General features: G+C 38.4%; 1 protein-coding gene across 3 annotated transcripts in view; it reads left to right on the forward strand.

Annotated features, from left to right (window-relative positions):
* Positions 1–18,529, forward strand: part of LOC109996589 (3',5'-cyclic-AMP phosphodiesterase 4B) — a 58,487-nt gene that overhangs the window by 9,371 nt on the left and 30,587 nt on the right. For 2 of the 3 annotated variants that reach the window (XM_020650799.3, XM_020650808.3), the window contains exons 3-4: positions 7,563–7,716; positions 13,540–13,787. In XM_020650799.3, the coding sequence (XP_020506455.2) occupies positions 7,675–7,716; positions 13,540–13,787 (290 nt within the window). In that variant the 5' untranslated portion in view covers positions 7,563–7,674. Of the gene's footprint in view, positions 1–7,562; positions 7,717–13,539; positions 13,788–17,675; positions 17,814–18,529 lie in introns of those variants that run through there. The other variant, XM_065953858.1, reaches the window with a different exon arrangement.

Raw genomic sequence — 18,529 nt, forward strand, 5'->3', positions numbered from 1 at the left:
TTACTGTAATGTTTTCTGAATGTGGGTGGAGGTGGGATGGCAGGGACATTATTGATGAGGCTGACAGCAGAGGGGAAGAAACTGTTCCCGTGTCGTGAGATTTTGATCTTGATAGACCGCAGCCTCTTACCAGATGGGAGGGTCTCGAACAGTCCATGTCCGGGGTGAGAGGGGCCAGCCACAATTTTGCCTGTACGCCTCAGGGTCCTGGAGGTGTACAAGACAGGTGTAGCTGATAATTTAATAAGCATTTTTTTTTTTTTTTTTTTAAGTTTTTTTGAATTGGCTGTCTCAATTTCGGCTATGTTTCTCTAAGATAAGCTCTGACAAATACATAGAGCATTGTTTGAATGCTTTCCAAATGCAACATTATTACAATAAATGCCTTTAGATGTAAATGCATCAACATGGACAGGGCTAGGTTCATTTCTGTTCCCATCAGATGAGCATCTGAGATGATAAAACTAGAGACCACAATCTCTTTCATTCATCAAATCTTAGCCCAGTTTCAAAGATTGATGTCAAAGCTTTGACTTTGGAGAAGAGACGGTGTTTGAATGTAATCTCGAAGTAACAACATGAACCCTATATTTAAATTAGTGTGAAGAGTGATGTCATTAGACACAATCTGCATGTAAGACGTCAATCTTGAGGTGTGAATAAAGTGGGCATGGTGTTTTTTCAAATTAAACGAATGTGGGGGAAATCCACATACAAACAAGGCCTGCTTTCTTTATCCACAGCTGTCGTGTCTTGTGAGTGTTACTCTTAGTAACCGTTAAGCACTCATAATTTGTTGAATGATTTTGAAGCTAATGTATAAAATAGATTAAATTACACTGAATTGATTAAACTAAGGTAGGTGTATCTCCTCGATAGATCATAGTATGTTCTTTGATTTCTCTTCTGAATTGTTCCTTCATTTTGAAGTTTATCTGACTTCTCTGCTTGTTATTGAGAGGCCTTTGTAAAGTTAATTCATCACTTTCATTTTGCACAGACAGCGCATTGTTCGAAAACGGAGGCCAATGAACGTAATATCAACGCAGTTCCCAACATGGTCTTCTTGAGCCTCCTTTGTTTTGATGCCACAAAAGCTACCTTTGTGTGGGTGTCCAGCGATTTTTAAACATGTGACGTCTACTGATTCACCCTTTACAGCTCTCCATTGTGCGTGGACGCTGTGTGTCATGGATGGATTGGTCAGATGGGAACATTTTCTCACTGCTGCCAGAAATGCACCCTTGATGACCTCTTGTAAACAACATGCAACAAAAGTGCAAATGTTGGTCGTAATAGGAGCACTCTGAATTTACCAAATGCTGTAAATACTTTCCCATGCTGTCAGAGACTTAAGGTTCTTTTGGTTGGAAGAAAATAAGTGTCTTATATAACAGATGTCCTTAGTTATTATTGGTCCATCCTACTTGTTCCAGGGGGTCAATTGGGATGTAGTTGGTGGGGGGACTGGTGTAATCTTATGCCCAGTTTATACGGAAAGAAACAAGTCTATCAACCACACGAGTACCACCACCACTGAACGCTCAAATGAACATTTCCAGGTTATTCATAGTTATAAGTTCATTTAATGGATGTGACATTAAACAACAGCATCAGTGGGAAAACCACACATAACACTGGGGGTGGGATTTGCAGTGTAACACACAAAATTATACAATATGAAACGCAATATGTGGAATACGTTAATGATTTTATCACAATTCTGTAATAAATGTTAGGGATGGGCATTTCACTGAAAATAACTTTGGTTTGTACTTAATTATTTAGCTTGATGCTAAGACAATGGAATAGTGCTAACAGATTTAGCATCACAGTGTTGGTAAGAAATTATCTATTTTACTTAACAATCCACTGTTAGCTGCAATGTTAAGACAAATAATGCACAAGTTGCAGCCATACAATATTTTAAATACATGATTGTATCTATGAAATCTCAGAAAAAAGGGGAGATTTACAACAGTTCCTTGTCAAGCAATTTGCAATGACCATAAAATGTCAACTTCTCTCATTTACCATTTACCTAAGTGTTTGGTATCTCAAGTGTTGCCTCATGATCGTGCATGTCTTTGCCTGTTTCACATCAACAACAAATTATTTGTAGAGGTACAGTCAGCCACCATGGGGCTCTTCGCCAGATTTCAACAGATGGAAGCTTGGGGCTTGTTTTTTATGACAAGTGGAAGCAGCAGTGTCTTTTGTCCAATGCTCATCTTTGTTTGTGATTGAGTGGTCTTTCGGGTTTTGTGGGTTTAAACACTTCAGTGTCTTAAGCACAATTGTCTGATGGAGAGACAAAGCCTCAAGCTTTCTATTGGAGTCCAAATGGTGAGACCGAATGCTTTCAAGAAAAAAACATTTGAAACAAAATCTTTACTTTCTTCTTAAAGGTTTACTCTGAAGATGCCTCTTGTCTTAGATTCAAGTATGTCTCCAGATATTATGAAAGTTTTCTTCCAAAGTTGATTTTTATTTTTCCATTCAAAGTGCAAAAAAAAAAAATGCTGCGAGGCACCCGATGAAAGATTCTTAAAGCACACAAGATAATTGTCAGACATGACTGTGACATCTGGTCATCTATTTAGTTGTCTATAAAAGAAAATCACGTTTATTTGTGTGTTCTAGCTGTGGTATTTCACTATTTCTTTCTTTAACGTGATTATTGGTTTATTTTCAATTGCTTGTCTTTTAAAATAAATAGTGCACAGACATGCAAACCTTAATGAAAATCTTATCTGGCTGGGTAACTAACAAGCCGAGCAAAAATATGCAAAAGGTAACAGTGGCATGAATGGGTCAATTCAGTGGCATGGTTCAAAGTTAATCAGTGGGTTTTATTCATTATTGATCACTTACTGTGGCTATGAAATTTGATTACGTGGTTAGCTTCGATTCATGATGATGGGGAGAATCACCACAGACATTAAGGCACGTATAGTCTTGGGAATAAAGCTTTTCTTTGTTTTGCTGCTTGAAGGGGTTTTTTTTTGTACAAGTCTTAGCAAAAAGCAAAAGAGCACAGTAAAATACTGTATGCCATCTGAAAATCATATTAAGTGGTCTCTATGCGGCTGAAAACTCCCCTAATAGCTTTTTATAAAAATAACATAGCCATTCTGTTAGTTTATTGAGCCCCTTGTGGGTATTTTGTACATAGTGCTGTATTTCAAAGGGCATAGAGCTGTGTTGTGGACCTATCCTCTGATGATTCGTGCTAATGGTCTTCAAGCTTTTAAACCATTGTTGGATCACATCTGATACTCCTGAACTCGCATGACATGATTCAACATAACCTTTTACCATTGGTCCTTTCTGCTTTTTTGTGGAGCTCTGTTCTGGGCTGACATGACATTGAAACATTCCTGTTCGCCACAGGATGAATCCTACTAACTCACGACATCCTCGGACTTTCCCTCTTTGGGTTTTGGTGAAATATCTTTAATAAAATCAAACAAATTACAAGTTCTGAAATCCTTTTTAAGGATACATTGCAATAACTTCAGTGATCTCTTGACTTTTCACAAAATACCATGACTTATTGGCTTTTCATCAAAAACCATCTGCTTCAGCTCTACTATTTGTTTATCAGTGTTGGAGTAAGGACAGTCAACATTCATCCTTTTACCTAACACTATATCAAAGTAGTGTTGTGAAAAGTTAAGATACAACACATATTTGCTACCTTGTGTGTTTTCAGAAAACATTGGCAAATTGGTCTAATGACCCACTGTAGGCCTAATGTGTTAAGCCTCCCAAATTCCACTAATTAATCAAAGTATTCTAATGTTTTTAAAGACTGATCTCTATATTGAAAGTGTAATAGTTTTACTCAGTTGTGTGCAGAAGAACATGTTTGCAGCAAGACTAGTTTAAATGAAGTAGAACATGTTTGTCAAATATCATACATTTCTAAATAGATGTTTGTAGAATTAAAATGTTTAAATCTTAAAATACTTTGATTCAACACTCGCCTCATCTATGTGCAGACCTTTTTCTCATGAAGTAAGCTCCACCATCTACTTGAAACCTACTTTTCAAGTATGGTTTTTCTTGTGAAACCTATAATGGACACATCTATGCAGCCTCATACATTATTGAGAACTTCCCCCACTCCTGCTGAGATTTGAACCAGCAGCTGAAGAGGGTTTTTTCTTCCAGATGTTGAACACCAAACCTGTGTGATCTGCTGTCATTTCATCTCTCTTGTCATTTTTTTGAAGTGAAACTTTGGACAGCAGGTTGCTGCCTGCATAGATGTCTTTTTCAAAGCTATAAACAGGATTGAGGGTTTTTGGCAGCTGAGAAATTATTTTTTCATGCCACTTGACTTGTCATCAGTGGTTAAGCACCGGCAGCAGCCTCTCTCTACAGCAGCCCTACACTGCTTTAAAGCTAAAGATTAAGGTTATTATGGGAGAAAAACATCGGGGCAGATCAATAGTGCATTTAAAATATTGATTCACATCCGTCACTAGGATCATTCTTCATGTCTGTCTGTCAATTGTTGTAATACATTTATTTTTAAAGCACTTTACAGCAAATCTACCAGCATAAATCACTTCTTTAATTAACTGTGCTAATAATCATGATCAGACTTGATCCAGTGACTGGCTAATGCTGAAGGTTGCATGAGTAAACACTAACACTGGCGAAAAAACCCTTAATCTTTGGTGCTGCACACACCTAGAACATGTTACTAAACACATTTTAATCAGGGGAGACTTGAAGCGTGAACAATTATTTATTCAACAGTTTAGTAAAAGATAAATGTGCAATGTCTTTGGCAGTTAGATTCTGTCACATTAACCCTTTTCACACATACGGAAATCTCCTGAAAAACTCCGGAGATTAGGCTACCCACAGGGGATTTAGGCTATATGTGAACGCAAACAGCTGCATTTTTCGCGCAGACATTACCCGGAGTTTCTCAGACCAGACCCCTAGTATTTGATAGAGGAATGCAGGATGTGATGGGGAGGAGCTGGAATGGAGGAGTGGGGTGGAGGAGGGTCGCAGCGATGGCACTGAAATTACAAAAAGGATTAGACTATGCTGTCACAGTCTAACGGAAGCAGATCTGTCAGCTACAAGTATACAGCCGCATAGGACTGGTGTCTGCTACTCATCCTTAACAGTTTGCTTGTGAAAGAGCGCTCTGTTGAACCTCAACTTTGTTATGGGGAAAATGTAACTAATACATCTAAGCTACTGAAAAGCTTAGCTGTCCAGACCACAGAACAGAGCAACGCTACCGCCAAGCTACTGAAAAATGCAGTTAAACTACTAACATCGCGATTTGTAGTGACTACTATTAGTACTTCTGAAAGTGTTACAATGTTTTTCTGAAAACTTTGAGCAAGCTTTTTCTTGGGGAAATACATTTATTTTATAAGCAAGATAAAGCAACCATTAAACATTTACTCAAGTTTACAGCTGTTAACAGGAAAACACAGTTACCTCATGAAACACATACATGAGGTAACTGAGTAGACTGCCTTATCTGCATAATGATGTTATTTATCTTAACATCTCCTTACTTTACCTTTGTATAAAAATAATAACAAGGGTTTTATTTTAAACCATTGCAGACCCTGCTAAGATATCATCATGTGTTTAGGTGTTTTATTTTTGTTATTGGCACTTTGAACGACATAATCATCCTCAGAATACAGATGGTTAAGTCTGTTTGCACAGCGGTGAGAGAGCTCAGCAGTTATGGAAGCTCACAAATAATACCCTTCAGAGCAAGGTTGTAAAAACAATAGGTCGTAAAGTGAACTAATCAAGACGTCAGAGAGAAAACAAAACATGAATTGAAGTCAGGAAATACCTAAGAGGCTGTAGAGAGCACTGTAATTACCTGCCAAGACTTAACCAGGAAATACGCAGGCTTTTTTGCACTCTGGCACACTTCTGTCTATTTATAGGATTGGGAACAAATATTTTAATCAGAATCTAAACTGAGGTTGCTCATTACATTTTTAACATTTGCATTGATACTTTATTTTAAGTATGTAAATAATGTATATTATCGGCCTACAGTAGAGCATTTCTATCCTGGTCTGGTTTTCAGTAATTGTTTTACATCCGCTTTGTGAAGGGCATCTGGAAAGACGCTTATTAGAAATGACATCCTCGACATGACATCACCTGAAATGTGAAGTACCTGAGTGTTTAGAGATGCTTTAGGTACAGGGTGAACAGATAAAGGGGAGATTTGCATTACAAAGCTCAGTAAACGTATAACGTGTACATTTTCACATGGCTATGTCTTTCTTACAGGGTTTGTAGCCACTTGTATGGGTGTGGTTTTGTTGTTGTTGTTTTGTCTAGCTGTATGCGCACTGATGCTCTTTTATACAAATGAAGTTCCTAAGAGATAACTAAAGTTATTTGAATTTTCTCAGGTCATCTGTGTAAATATCAGCATAAATACTGACCCGAAATTAAGTTAACTTGTCATTTTAAAGAATAAAAAGTTCTTCACAATTTTATGACAAAGCTGCAGACAGGTGAGGGGAGTGTTGATGAGCTGGTTAGTAGGAGAGAAAAGTATTTGAGAGGTGGTCTGTAGAAATGTTGGAATAAAGTCCATTAGTGTCAGATAAAGAGCATTCATAGCTGTGTGTCTCAAATGATCGAAGACATGTGGTTCTAGAAAAATTCCTTTAAGCAAATATTCCTTTGTAGTCTTGGTTGAGGGAAGAGTGGCATCAAACCCTCAGGGATTGTCAGAAATTGTGAATCCGAGTACTGACACATTGTCATCATTAAGCCCTGTTGTTTACACTTAAATTAATTAACTAATCAGATCTAGTGTTAAAAAATGGAGGCATGTCATTATGAGCACTGATCATTTTCTCCTTCAAGTTCAATAGGAAAGTATTTAAAAAGTTTCAATTCCCCAAGGTCAGTGTCACCACAAACACAGTTTAAAAACGGTCTGCAATTTGTATTGGCTACATGGCTTAAACAAAGGCTAAATTCAGCTTCATAGACTCTGATGAACTGCATTTTATATTCTTGTCAAAGTACAAGTACCCTTACCTGAGAATTGTTGTGACAGGCTTTTATGACTGCATAATAAAATGTCTTCGTTTATCATCGTTACTGAAATACATTTCAATCAAACCAGCTCTGCTGTCAGGTTTGTGTAACATTTTTGAAAAAGTTAATGCCATGCGGCTGTTAAATACCACTGCATTGTGTTTTTCCATTCACTTCCCAACAGTACGAGTGGCTTATTGTTCATACTTGTATTTGCTGAGAATGCTGAGCCGTCACAGTTACTGTAATGTCTGCTTTTTTTGTCTGAGTTACATAATACAACACTGTTGAGACTTGTCAAATTGCCGCACACAGAAGCCTTACCAAGAACAATTACACAAGTCTGACAACAATTGCAGACATGATTCTTACTGGGAAGCAGACAGAACAACTTTTGGAACAGGCTGCTTCATCAATCCTTTCCCTCCTCCTCCTCCTCCTCCTCCTCCTCCTCCTACCCCTTCTTCTTTTTCCTCCACTCCAATTCCCATGTGCAGGCAGACTGGTGAGGCTACCCGGAGCCCAAGAAGCAGGAGAGACAGGTTTTCAGAGAGAGGATAACAACCAGAGGGAGAGAGAGAGAGAGAGTTTGGTCGAACATCCCTCAAAATGAAGAAAAGCAGCAGTGCACAGGGGGTTACACCAGGCGATGTAAGTACAGTATTGATTTCTTTCAACCTTCCATCTGTACAGCAACAAATCCATCCATGAATTCATTACACGGCCTCTCATTGTTTCTCTTTATCGGAAATCCTACATCTCGCCTCCAAAGTTTACAGCCTGATTCGACAGTTTGCACAGTTTCTGTAAATTTTTGTAACGTTAGTCTTTCCTCTGTGTCCAAACACAACAAGCTCTAGTGGGAGCAAGGTGCAGTACTGTATGTCTGTGTGGTGGTCAGTGACTCATGAACAGATGACTGTACCGTACACAACAGACCGCTATCCGGCAGGACACACCGCAGAGAGCAAGATGGTTTGTGTGTGTGTGTTGGTGTGCGTGTGTGTGTTGGAACAGAGGATGAAGGACACGGTGTTTTGCTTGAACTGACAGAGATAAAGAATTGAGGACTGATGCAGAGTTTAGAGGACGGAGGCAGAGCAGGAAGAAGGGGAAAGGTGTAAAAGAGAGGTCACAGCAGGAGACGTTCAGTGCATTGAGTGAATGGAAGCATGGGTGAGAGGGGGATGAGCAGAGATCTGACAGAGAGGTCCATCTGTTTCTCCTCCACAGCACCCGTGTTTATGACTGAGCAGGCAGGTCGTAATCATTTACTCCAACACTGTCCAAAAAAGCTGAGAAACCGAGCTACAGCCTGGAAAATTAAAGTTTTCCTGCTGAAACATCTAAATGCAGCCAGAACTGAGATCTGGCAGAAACTAAAAGTGTATGATAAAATGTTTCAAACGTGTTTAATGGGTTAGGGTTAGGGTACATTTTTCACTTTAATAGAGCAAACACACAATATAGCCCATTTTAATGGCCTGTGTTGTCAGGAATGATTTATAGTAACTTTGACTTTAATACGAGCAGTAATTATGGCAACAGCAGACACATTTTTTTAAAAGACTGGTGTTTCATTTGGGGACCAAAACTTTGGATTAATAGCACTTAAAACGCTCATTACATTCTACTGAAGGAAGAGTGACGGCGTCTTTAATGTTTCAAATGTTTGTGTTTCACAACTGAGGACTGCAAGTGCCTTTTGACTAGACTAGACCAATAGTTCAGTCAGGCTACTTAGTAAGTGTTTTGTGTCGCATTCATTTTGGACTATCACTTAACCAAAGAAGGATTTTAGAAAAAAATATATATTTTATTTATTTAATCATTATTTGTTTTTTACTTTTGATGATGACAGGTGAGGCCTCCCCTGACCGCATGTCTCTGGTCAGAAGCCCCTCATTGAAAGTGAATTAGTGACGTGGTGAGCCAAATATGCAGGGAAGTCTGTTCAGAGGTTTTTTTTTCTTAAACTATCAACATTGGTCACCAGCAATTTGATAATTGTATCGCAGTATTCAGGACTACAATATATTGCTTTATAATATTTTTCCCCATCCTTTTTGTCACAATAGCTGAAAAATATTTATTTTTGTATTAAGATAAAAAAAACTAAAACTTTAAGATCTACAAAAATAAACAAACCATTTTTGTTGGGCAGATGAGGACCCATCAAACCCAACCATAAAAAGGCCACAGTGGTGTGGCTTAGTTAAAACAGAGAAACCTAATAACCCACTTATTATTTATTTATTCCATCATGTCTGGTGTGCAAAATGTCAGGCTGAAGTTGAAGACATCTGCTATTCTCCACTACTCCACACCCTCAGGTTTCCATAGCCCACCTTTCATTAAGATTCAATAGCGCATATCATTTAATAATTTAAGATTTTCTTTCCCCCCATTTTGCTCTGGGATACTCAGACACTATACCAATCTTGATCAAGCTTCTGTCCTAAATCTGCCTCATTTATTTCACCTTCCTTGGAAAAGGCTTATTGGAAGAATCCCAGAGAAGTAGTTTAAGCTCTGAGGACGAAAAAGACCACTCTCATCTTCAGAGAGAGAGCACTCACGACACCTCTGTTTGACACTGGAGCTATAGTACCTCCTTTCATCTCACATCCTGTAGACCATATTTAGACACGTGTAATTAATCCATCTTTTTAAATTTAAAGTACAGACATCTGATCCTCCTTTAGGATTATTTACAGGCGTATATGAGGGGAAAAGAGCTGTCTTTCCTCGTCCAAAAGACATTTGGAGCACAAACATGGAATCAATGAATAACTAGATTCACATTTCCAGTGTCAGAGATGCAATCGATACACGATTGATGAACAATTTGGCAGTGAAACAGCAGTGTTAGTGTGGAATATTGACAAGAGACTATTTAGAGCTCTGCTTATAATGTTTGTTGTCGAGAGTGATCGTGTAAGTGTAACAGCGGTGGAACAGAGTTGTGTTGTTACAGATTTAATTTTCAAACCTTTTCCCTTGGACGGGAGGAATGTGTCTTAAAGAGACAGGCACCATAAATCAGACAAATTGCATTTCCTAGAAGGAGCAGAGGAGTCAGCAGAGCTGTGTTTACAGACAATCAAAGGGGAGGACAGATTCACATCTCTGTGTGTTTTTATTACTTCTCCTCTGTTCACTTCATATGACTCTCATTAAGAAACGTCTTAACCCCCGTCTCCTCCCTCTATTCTCAAAAGTTCTCTCTTCATGTTTCCGCTTTGCTACTCAATTTTTTTGTCCCTGCCATTATTCCAAGAGAATAATTAGAATTATGAATTATTCTCTGGAAAGAAGAAACAGAATTACTTTTCCTTTCGGCCTGTCCGTCCCCTTTCTTCATTCTGAAATGCTGTTGCTCCTTCCTCACCATGTAGTCATCCTTATACTAACATCCGTTCACACACACACACTGTGCATTTGAAGTTATTGTTTTTCTCTTTGAAACTTGAAAATGTCCCATGAAAGATTAAAGGTCAGAGAAGATCTCTCTGTCCTGCTTAAAGTTAATTTGATGGGACAGTGTTGCTGAGAAATAAATTGTCCCTGACAGAAACAGGTTTTTGATGTGCAGATGTAAATGTGTTTATGCAGCAGTCTCTGACGTCCTTCCAAGTTTCATTAGATGCTAATGTTTTGCCTCTCTGGAGGGAACTTAACTGTTTTCTAACTTTTTGTTTTGGTCTTCTGTATTAATATAATAATCAAGATCATAACCACAATTATAAATCAAAAAGGGGCAAATTAAAAGTAAAAGTTGACCTAAATACTTTGATGGCTTCCCTTCCAAGATCTCTCTCTGTCTTTTGTTCAGTATTTGTAACAGCTAAGAGGGTACAGCAGTTTGTAAAAGGCAGAGACAAAATGTGTGCTACCTTTTCTGTCCATAAGGAACCTCTCTACACTGTATTATAGTTTACTGATCTTGATCAGACAAAAATGGATATTATGGGCTCAAGAAAATGGAATATCTGATCTAAAATATCTAATATCCAAAGACCTGTATAAAATGATTGGACTATCTTGTGGTAGGTTCTTCTACTCTGCAGAAATATACAGTATTTGTCCACTAGAGGGCAGTGATAGGTTGTTTTTTTTCTTTGCTCTATAAAGACCCTCTTCTGTCACAACCCCGTACACACATCTACATGTATACTGCTGTTTATATTTCTATTTTTTGAGGATTATGTTCTTGATTGATTGATTATTTGTTTGGTCAGTAACATGTCAGGAAAAGATAAACATGTTGATCAGGGTCAGTGCACAGAGGCTTTAGTCCTGAAAGGGGGCAGCCCGGGTTTGACTCCAGCCCTCAGCACTTTACCACATGTCATTCCCCACTCTCTCAGCTCAGTTTCCTACTCTTCCACTGCCGTCCACCCTATAATAATGTCATAAAAGTCCCACAAAAATCTTTAATAAATATATGTTTATCAGAAGCCCTATTCTGACTGTCTGTTCAACTCACTATATTTACTCCTCTGTGAGGTTTCGCCTTCACTTTGAATGTCACAGAGGGACACCAATATTACACCGTCACAGAAACAATATGGACATACAAAGACGTCATGAAGGCGGAGCTTTGTTATGACACTGTCGCACTCTGAAAAGGGCCAGTGTCTCCCAAAACCCAATATTTGGTCGTCAAGTAACTGGTTTTAACCCTCAAGATAAATATGTTTAGTTACTGTCATAGAGAAGGAAAGAAACCAGAACAAACTCACATTTAAGAGACTACGATCTGAGAATTTGTCCTTTTTCCTAAAATGTTACTCATACTGAAAATCTGTTATCAAAATAGTTGCAGTTTACAAACTTCCAACTCAAAGAGAAATCAATTCAACTCTTCTATAAGGTAGAATTACACACTTTATAACTTCAGTTAATCTTAAAAACATGATAAAGTAATTGCATTTAGCTTAATAACTCTCTGTTTGATTGCATAGGTCAAACTGTGGCTTCTCGTCCTACACACTCTTTCACTTGCGGTTGGTTCACACTCATCCTCTATGTTTGTCCCCCCTCTACCTCGTACTCCGAGTACACAAATGTTGTCCTGTTTACGAAACCACCATTCTAGGAATTCATTGATTTGTCCTCTCTCTCTCTCTCTCGCTCATTTATTTGAACACAGACACAGAGTGTTTCATTTACACTTGCATGCAGCGAACAGAAAGTGGACATTGATGTATGCAGATTGAGCTCTGGCAGCCCGCCTCTGTTTCCTCGGTGCCTGGACTTGTTTATAACCCTTCATCACAGACAAACACCCTGCTGGAGCCTTCACACTCAACCAAACATACTTAACACAATTTATATTCAGCAAAGGCTAATAAAAATGTCAATTGGCGCGTCTGGTGGATGACTGCAATAGACTTCGATCACACAGTTTATTTTCTCTGTGTATTGAAGCTTGAAACATTCGTACACTGTCCGTCACTTTGTTAAACCACAGATCTGATACCCTAACTTCTTGAATAACAATCTTTATGTTGATTTAACCTATTAGTTTTAAAATACTAAGTGACTGGCTTAAGGCTGTGATCTCGTCCTCTGACTGTGTATTTGTGTTTGTGTGTGTTTGTGTGTGTGTGTGTGTGTGTGTGTGTGTGTGTGTGTGTGTGTGTGTGTGTGTGTGTGTGTGTGTGTGTGTGTGTGTGTGTGAGTTTGTTTGTGACTGCGTGTTTGCACATGTACCGTGTGTTTATTAGTGTTTGAAACATGTCTAAGGGCAACAGAAGTCATTTCTGTTAGCCTATTAAACAATAGCATGTCAGAAATTATTGAAGTCAAATGAAGCCCTGTTGGAAAAATATTTTTTGTACTGTAGCTATGTCTGGTGATTTCTCCGAAAGATGAAGGAATTTTATTTATATAATTGATTAGAATTTTGAGTTTATTTGGCCTGAAAGTGCAGAGAAGTGTTACATTTTCAGTAACATTTGATCAAATGAGCCCCCGGGTTCGCCTCCAACCGTGGCCTCCCTCCGCATGTCGTTCCCCACTCTCTCTCCCTGGTTTCCGACTCTATCCACTGTCCTATCTCTGCATTAAAGGCACAAAAGCCCAAAAATAAATCTTTAAAAAAAATAAAAACATTAAATCACAGACACAGCTGTATATCAGAAAGTAGTTTGAGTAATGCCAAATGCTTTGTATCATTTTAATCAAAACAAGTGAATCAATGCACATGTTAATGAAAAGTAAGTGTGAATTAGAGATTTTTTTGCATTGATATTTGATATCAAAAATTGTTTTTGTTTTGTAAAGCTACATTTGATAACGGTGTCCTCCTCCAGCAGATAAACTTCTGCTGGGGTTTTTCCTTCATTATTGGATTAATTATCACCTAGGTTTTCTTCATCTTTTTTTCCACCACTAATCCGATCTACAGCCAATATTAAAAGCCAGTGACGTGAAAATCTGACCCATTGTCACTGTTTCTTTTCTCAGGAGAATAAGGAGACTCCTGCGGGACAGCTTTACTCAGGCAGCACGCTCGGGGTCGAGCTGTTCAAAGTCCACAGGCGATTTTCTGGAAACCTGCAGCTGCCTCCATTGTCATGGCGACAGGCTGAAAAGGAGAGTTACAGGGGTAGGTCCCTAACACCTGAGGAAGATCCAGTGACCCGGACCAGACCGACAAGTCTGCCTATCGGGTCATTGCCCCGCATAGACATCACAAACGCCGACCCTGACAGGTAAAAAAAAACAAAAAAAAACAATCATCACAGTGATGCAGAGTTGGTCAATTTGGTGGATTGACAAGCCTGCTTAAGTTTTTAATTTTTTTTAGATCCTAGTATTAGATACATTCATTTAAAGAATTTTCCATTTGAACAGGCTGCAAATGGAAAGATTTGCTGCAGAAAGCTGTTACCTAATATAATATTCAAACACATACACCTAGAAAAGACGAGGAAAAGGAAAATCCAAATATTACAATTGGAGAAGCCTTGGTATCTTTGTTTGACAGAATGGGAGACGAGGCTGTTTTGGAATTTTGCATGTGTTTTCAATTCTGCATGGTTGTGAATTTGTAGCCTGTTTCTCCTAATGGGAATAGTTTGGGATATGTTGCAGTGCAGTCACTGTCACTTTAACTTAACCTTATGCGTGTCGAAAACAGCCTCAGTCAGGGTTTTTGTACCCTCTTCTTTTGACATTTGATTTGCACATTAGCACGAAAAGATTGCAGTGACATTTAGATTTTTGTTTTGTCTCGGTGTATGTGTGATCCAAAAGCTGTTCTTTTGTTTGCTTCATAGTTTTAGTTTCCTAACCCTGTGCCCCGGAGAAGAACAGATGGTACTAACAATAATTCTGCAGTCGTGCAGTTGAAAACCCTCCTTTGTTGTGTCTACCTTTGAGGCTGAACACAGTGGGCTGCTGTCGCACAGTAGCATTAAATCAAACTATAAAAGAGACTTTCATCATGGCTGTCGCTTTACTTTATTAAATGATATATTTCTTTGAACCCTAGAGACTCACTTCACCTAACTATTGATGATTACAGGCTCTTATCAGACCTGTTTTATCAATTGACTCTTTCTTTCTTTTATCTCCATGAAACTCTCACTCTGCTCCTCGGGTTTAAAAAAAAAAAAAAAAAAACATGAGGGCAATGAGCTCAGAAATGTTTGACCCATGTGTTGTAAACCACAACTTTGTATACCGTTGATTATTTGGCTGCCACTGATAGCCATTCAGCTTGATGACGTTTCAGATTTTATTTGCGTAATGAATATTGCGGGAGAGGGGTTGTCGAGCACATTTCAAGTGGGGTAATGAATCATAATCTCATAGTCATTCTTCTGGCTGAATATGTGTTTCAAAGTATCAGAAATTGTTTAAGTGTTATTTTCTTTTGGGCGTGGGCGGGGTGATTTCTTTTGAGCATCTATGACTTTTCCTTCTTCATCGACATAAAGCAGAAAGAAAAAATGGTGGTGTGATTTAAGTGTAGAAGAACAAAGCTAGATAAGAGCCGTCACTTTTCTTTTGTCAGACTTGCAGGAGATCTATTAAGAGCTGGTGGAGAGAGCAGGTAGCTGAAAAGTTCAAACACCTGTTGAGAATCATTTTGTGATTTTTGTGAGAAAGAACAAGAGATCTGTCTTTTCAACCTTTTCATTTGTATTTATTACCTCTATTTACTTACTCTGTTCTTCTACAACTATAGCACATTTGTGCTAATAAGATAATTCAGACTTGCTGAGCTAATATCCATTTATCAAACAGATTAATTGGGATATGAAAAAACTAGAGACAGACAATGACAATAAGAACTTACATGGATAATACCTTCTAATTTTTACTAATTACAATAGGCCTGCACAAGACATTTTGCAATGTGAGATTCAATATTTTGCCATGACGATAAGACGTGTGTTAAACAAACATTGAACTTTTAGAAGTTGTATCTGGTGAAGTGTGCAAGATGAGACAATGACATTATTCGGTCATGAAATCCCTCTATTATTTTAACAAACTGCGCAAAGCAGAGGGTTAACTATTTTTCTCTGAGATGCATTATGCTGATGAAGATCAATATCTTTCCAGTTCATCGTCAATGCTTGTGATGTTACAGTGAAGTTACTGTTATTGCTTTGACGTTGGGTAGCACCATGTCCATGTCATTATAAAGTGTTACTTGGAAGTTGCAGTCACTGTTTGAATAACGTTTGATCTATATTGCAGCAGCTATGGTCTAGTTTAAGAATGGCCAGCCTGTTCCTTTTTCCTCTCTGTGTTTGCGCTCGGATGATAACAGGAGGCTCTGGTTCATGTCTCTCTCAGATGTCCCTGGGTCATACTGCTCTTAGCCTGCTTAGTTACCTCGAATGCTAACTTAACAAAACGATGTGGATGTTTAATATCAAAACACTGTCATGATATTAAATAAACAGGAGATTGTGTTTATAATATACTGCTTTCTGACAGAACAAAGACATGAATGCTATTTTAGGTCATTTTTTTAAGGATAGAAGTCCTAAGAATATGAAAGAGCTCTTTCCTGTTTGTCAGAGAACTTGCTAACAAAAGAAAATAGTCTGAAGCAGTTTCATAAAGATCACACAAATATTGAAGTGGTTGTCAACCACTGTCTGATATAAACGTTATTAACCCTTCCCCTCGCCTTTCCTGAATATTTCCTACTGTGTTCACACACGGGCTCACCCCAACTTCTTGAGCAGATTCTTGGGTAAAATCCGTCCATTTGCGGCCACTCATGCAGCTCATCCAGACACTGTACGGGACATTTTCAGGAGTTTCATGTGAAAGACCATTTACCTTCTGTATGTTCTTAAGTAACGCTTAATTCAGGCTTTTCAAACTTAAACAATCGAATTATGGCATGACTGATTCTTTTAGTGATTAGTTTGAACTATGATATAACTTGTGATCCTTGTGTCAAACACTTTTACACTGTTATGGAAATATTTCAGTGAAGTAAGAATATGTACAAAGACCAAGACCCAATCGTCTTTGTGAGGTTTTATTCTTGCAAGAAGTTGGAAGAAGGAGTGACTGCACAGAGTGTATCATGGTGATCAGTCTGCAGAGAGAGGGAGACTGTGAGTGAGTCAAATGAGAGAGACACTGAAGACTCCTTTTATACATGTCAAGGAGGAAGGAACAATATTGACATGCTCTGTTGTAGGAGATAAGCAGTTTAACACAATCAACCTAAACAGAAGAAGAGCAGATGTCCATGCAGAGTCATCCTCGTAGAGATCAAAGGTCATGCAAAACCCCTCTAGAATAACAAGATGTTTATAGGTCAGTTTAACCTAAAACAGCATTTCTTGAATAGTCAGACAGTTCACAACTGAATTATTTTAACACATAAACAAAATACATTCAACCCTCTGTCACTACCTGTTCGTCCTCTGACTTCATTAGCTTGTATACGAGCAGAGATACTTATTTTACAGCAGAAGTGAACTGAGATCTCACTGCTTTCTTCTGAGTTAGTTATCATATTTTAATTCATGATCACATCAACTTATCATCTTTGATTTTATTTGACCATTTACAAAATACATCTGTTACCTGAAGGTACTTTCGAACATGATTAAGTTTGGGATACAGGGAATACAAAAATACAAATATAAATTTCTTCTGCCTTTTTTTTTCTTTTTTTGCAATGCATAATAAAACCTTCTCTTTGACAATTAAAGGAAGGTTCAGTTTTTATCTGAAAGGGATGCAGTGATTGTGACTTTTAACTAGATATGTATATGGTCTGGATGCTTCATTTAGGATAAAAGGGACTTAGCAAAGCGCTACTCCTGGTTCATTTGAATATTACATTAAATGCACGTTATTGAGAGTTTGAGAAATGGAAAATAATGATTGGTCTTTGCGTTGTGGAGTGCAGGGCGGGGCCGGATGGTAAACGGGCGGATTAATCTTCAGTGGCTTAATATCAGCGGGAAAAAGGGACAGGCGGTCAGATAAACAGAGCGAGTCCTGCAGCAGTCCAGAGCTGCCTGGTTTTTCTACCAAGCGGACGGTATTCCAGCACGTGGTCTGTTTCTGGACTGAAAGAGGGTCCATCAGTGTGTGTTTGTGGGTGAGAGGTCTAAATATCTGCAGCTTTTGGTGCCTGATGAGGAGGTGAAAAGGAAGAGAAGAATGCTCCGGAGGTCCCCAAGGTGCAGAGCGGGGCACTTTGACTTCAGCGATGATGTTGTGAACAGAGAACACCTCTCAGCTCCCAGGTGAATCTTTGCCACTTCATTTTGGTAAATTCAGAAAAGCATTTTTCTTCAGCTGAGATGTTACTGGACAGTCTTTTTCACTATTTTAAGATCTGCAGCTTTGTTTTTTTCTGAACTATATCTAGAATTTATAAATTAATTACATCATGGTTGAATTTATCATAATCATAATTATTTTCTAAAGAGAGAAATAAAAGGGAATTTTATTCAGAAAATTGTTATCCAGCGTAACTGCCTAAACATTAGGATCTACAGAAATGCTGCTCTGATGACTTCCAGCGGTATCCTGCCTGCATCAGATTAAGAGATTAGATTCGAGGTAAAGCATGCTGGTAATGTTGTGAAGTTGGGATTTGGATGACGCAGAGTGCTACGCTGATGACGTTCTTCATGTGTGTAATCAGTCGGAACATTTCACATTAATCTGAGCTCTTCTGGCAGAGGTGTGGAGCTGAGAGTGTCTAGGGGGATAAATATGTGTGGTTAATCCCACATGTTAGAGAAATTACAGAGGCGGGGGGTGAAAGTGCAGTAAAGAGTGGAGTGACTGTCAGGACAGTCCAGATATTACGTGATTGTGGAGAGTTGGTTAAGTGTTTGGGAAAGAAACAAAATGAGACTTTTATTTCTATTGTGGACACTTTTACTGTCCTTAAACCAAAAATGAAATTATCAGCTGAGTTGTAATGTCAATTAAACATAGATTAAGATAAGAT

Source organism: Labrus bergylta, chromosome 4 (genome assembly GCF_963930695.1).
Source record: "Labrus bergylta chromosome 4, fLabBer1.1, whole genome shotgun sequence".
Classification (NCBI taxonomy): domain Eukaryota; kingdom Metazoa; phylum Chordata; class Actinopteri; order Labriformes; family Labridae; genus Labrus; species Labrus bergylta.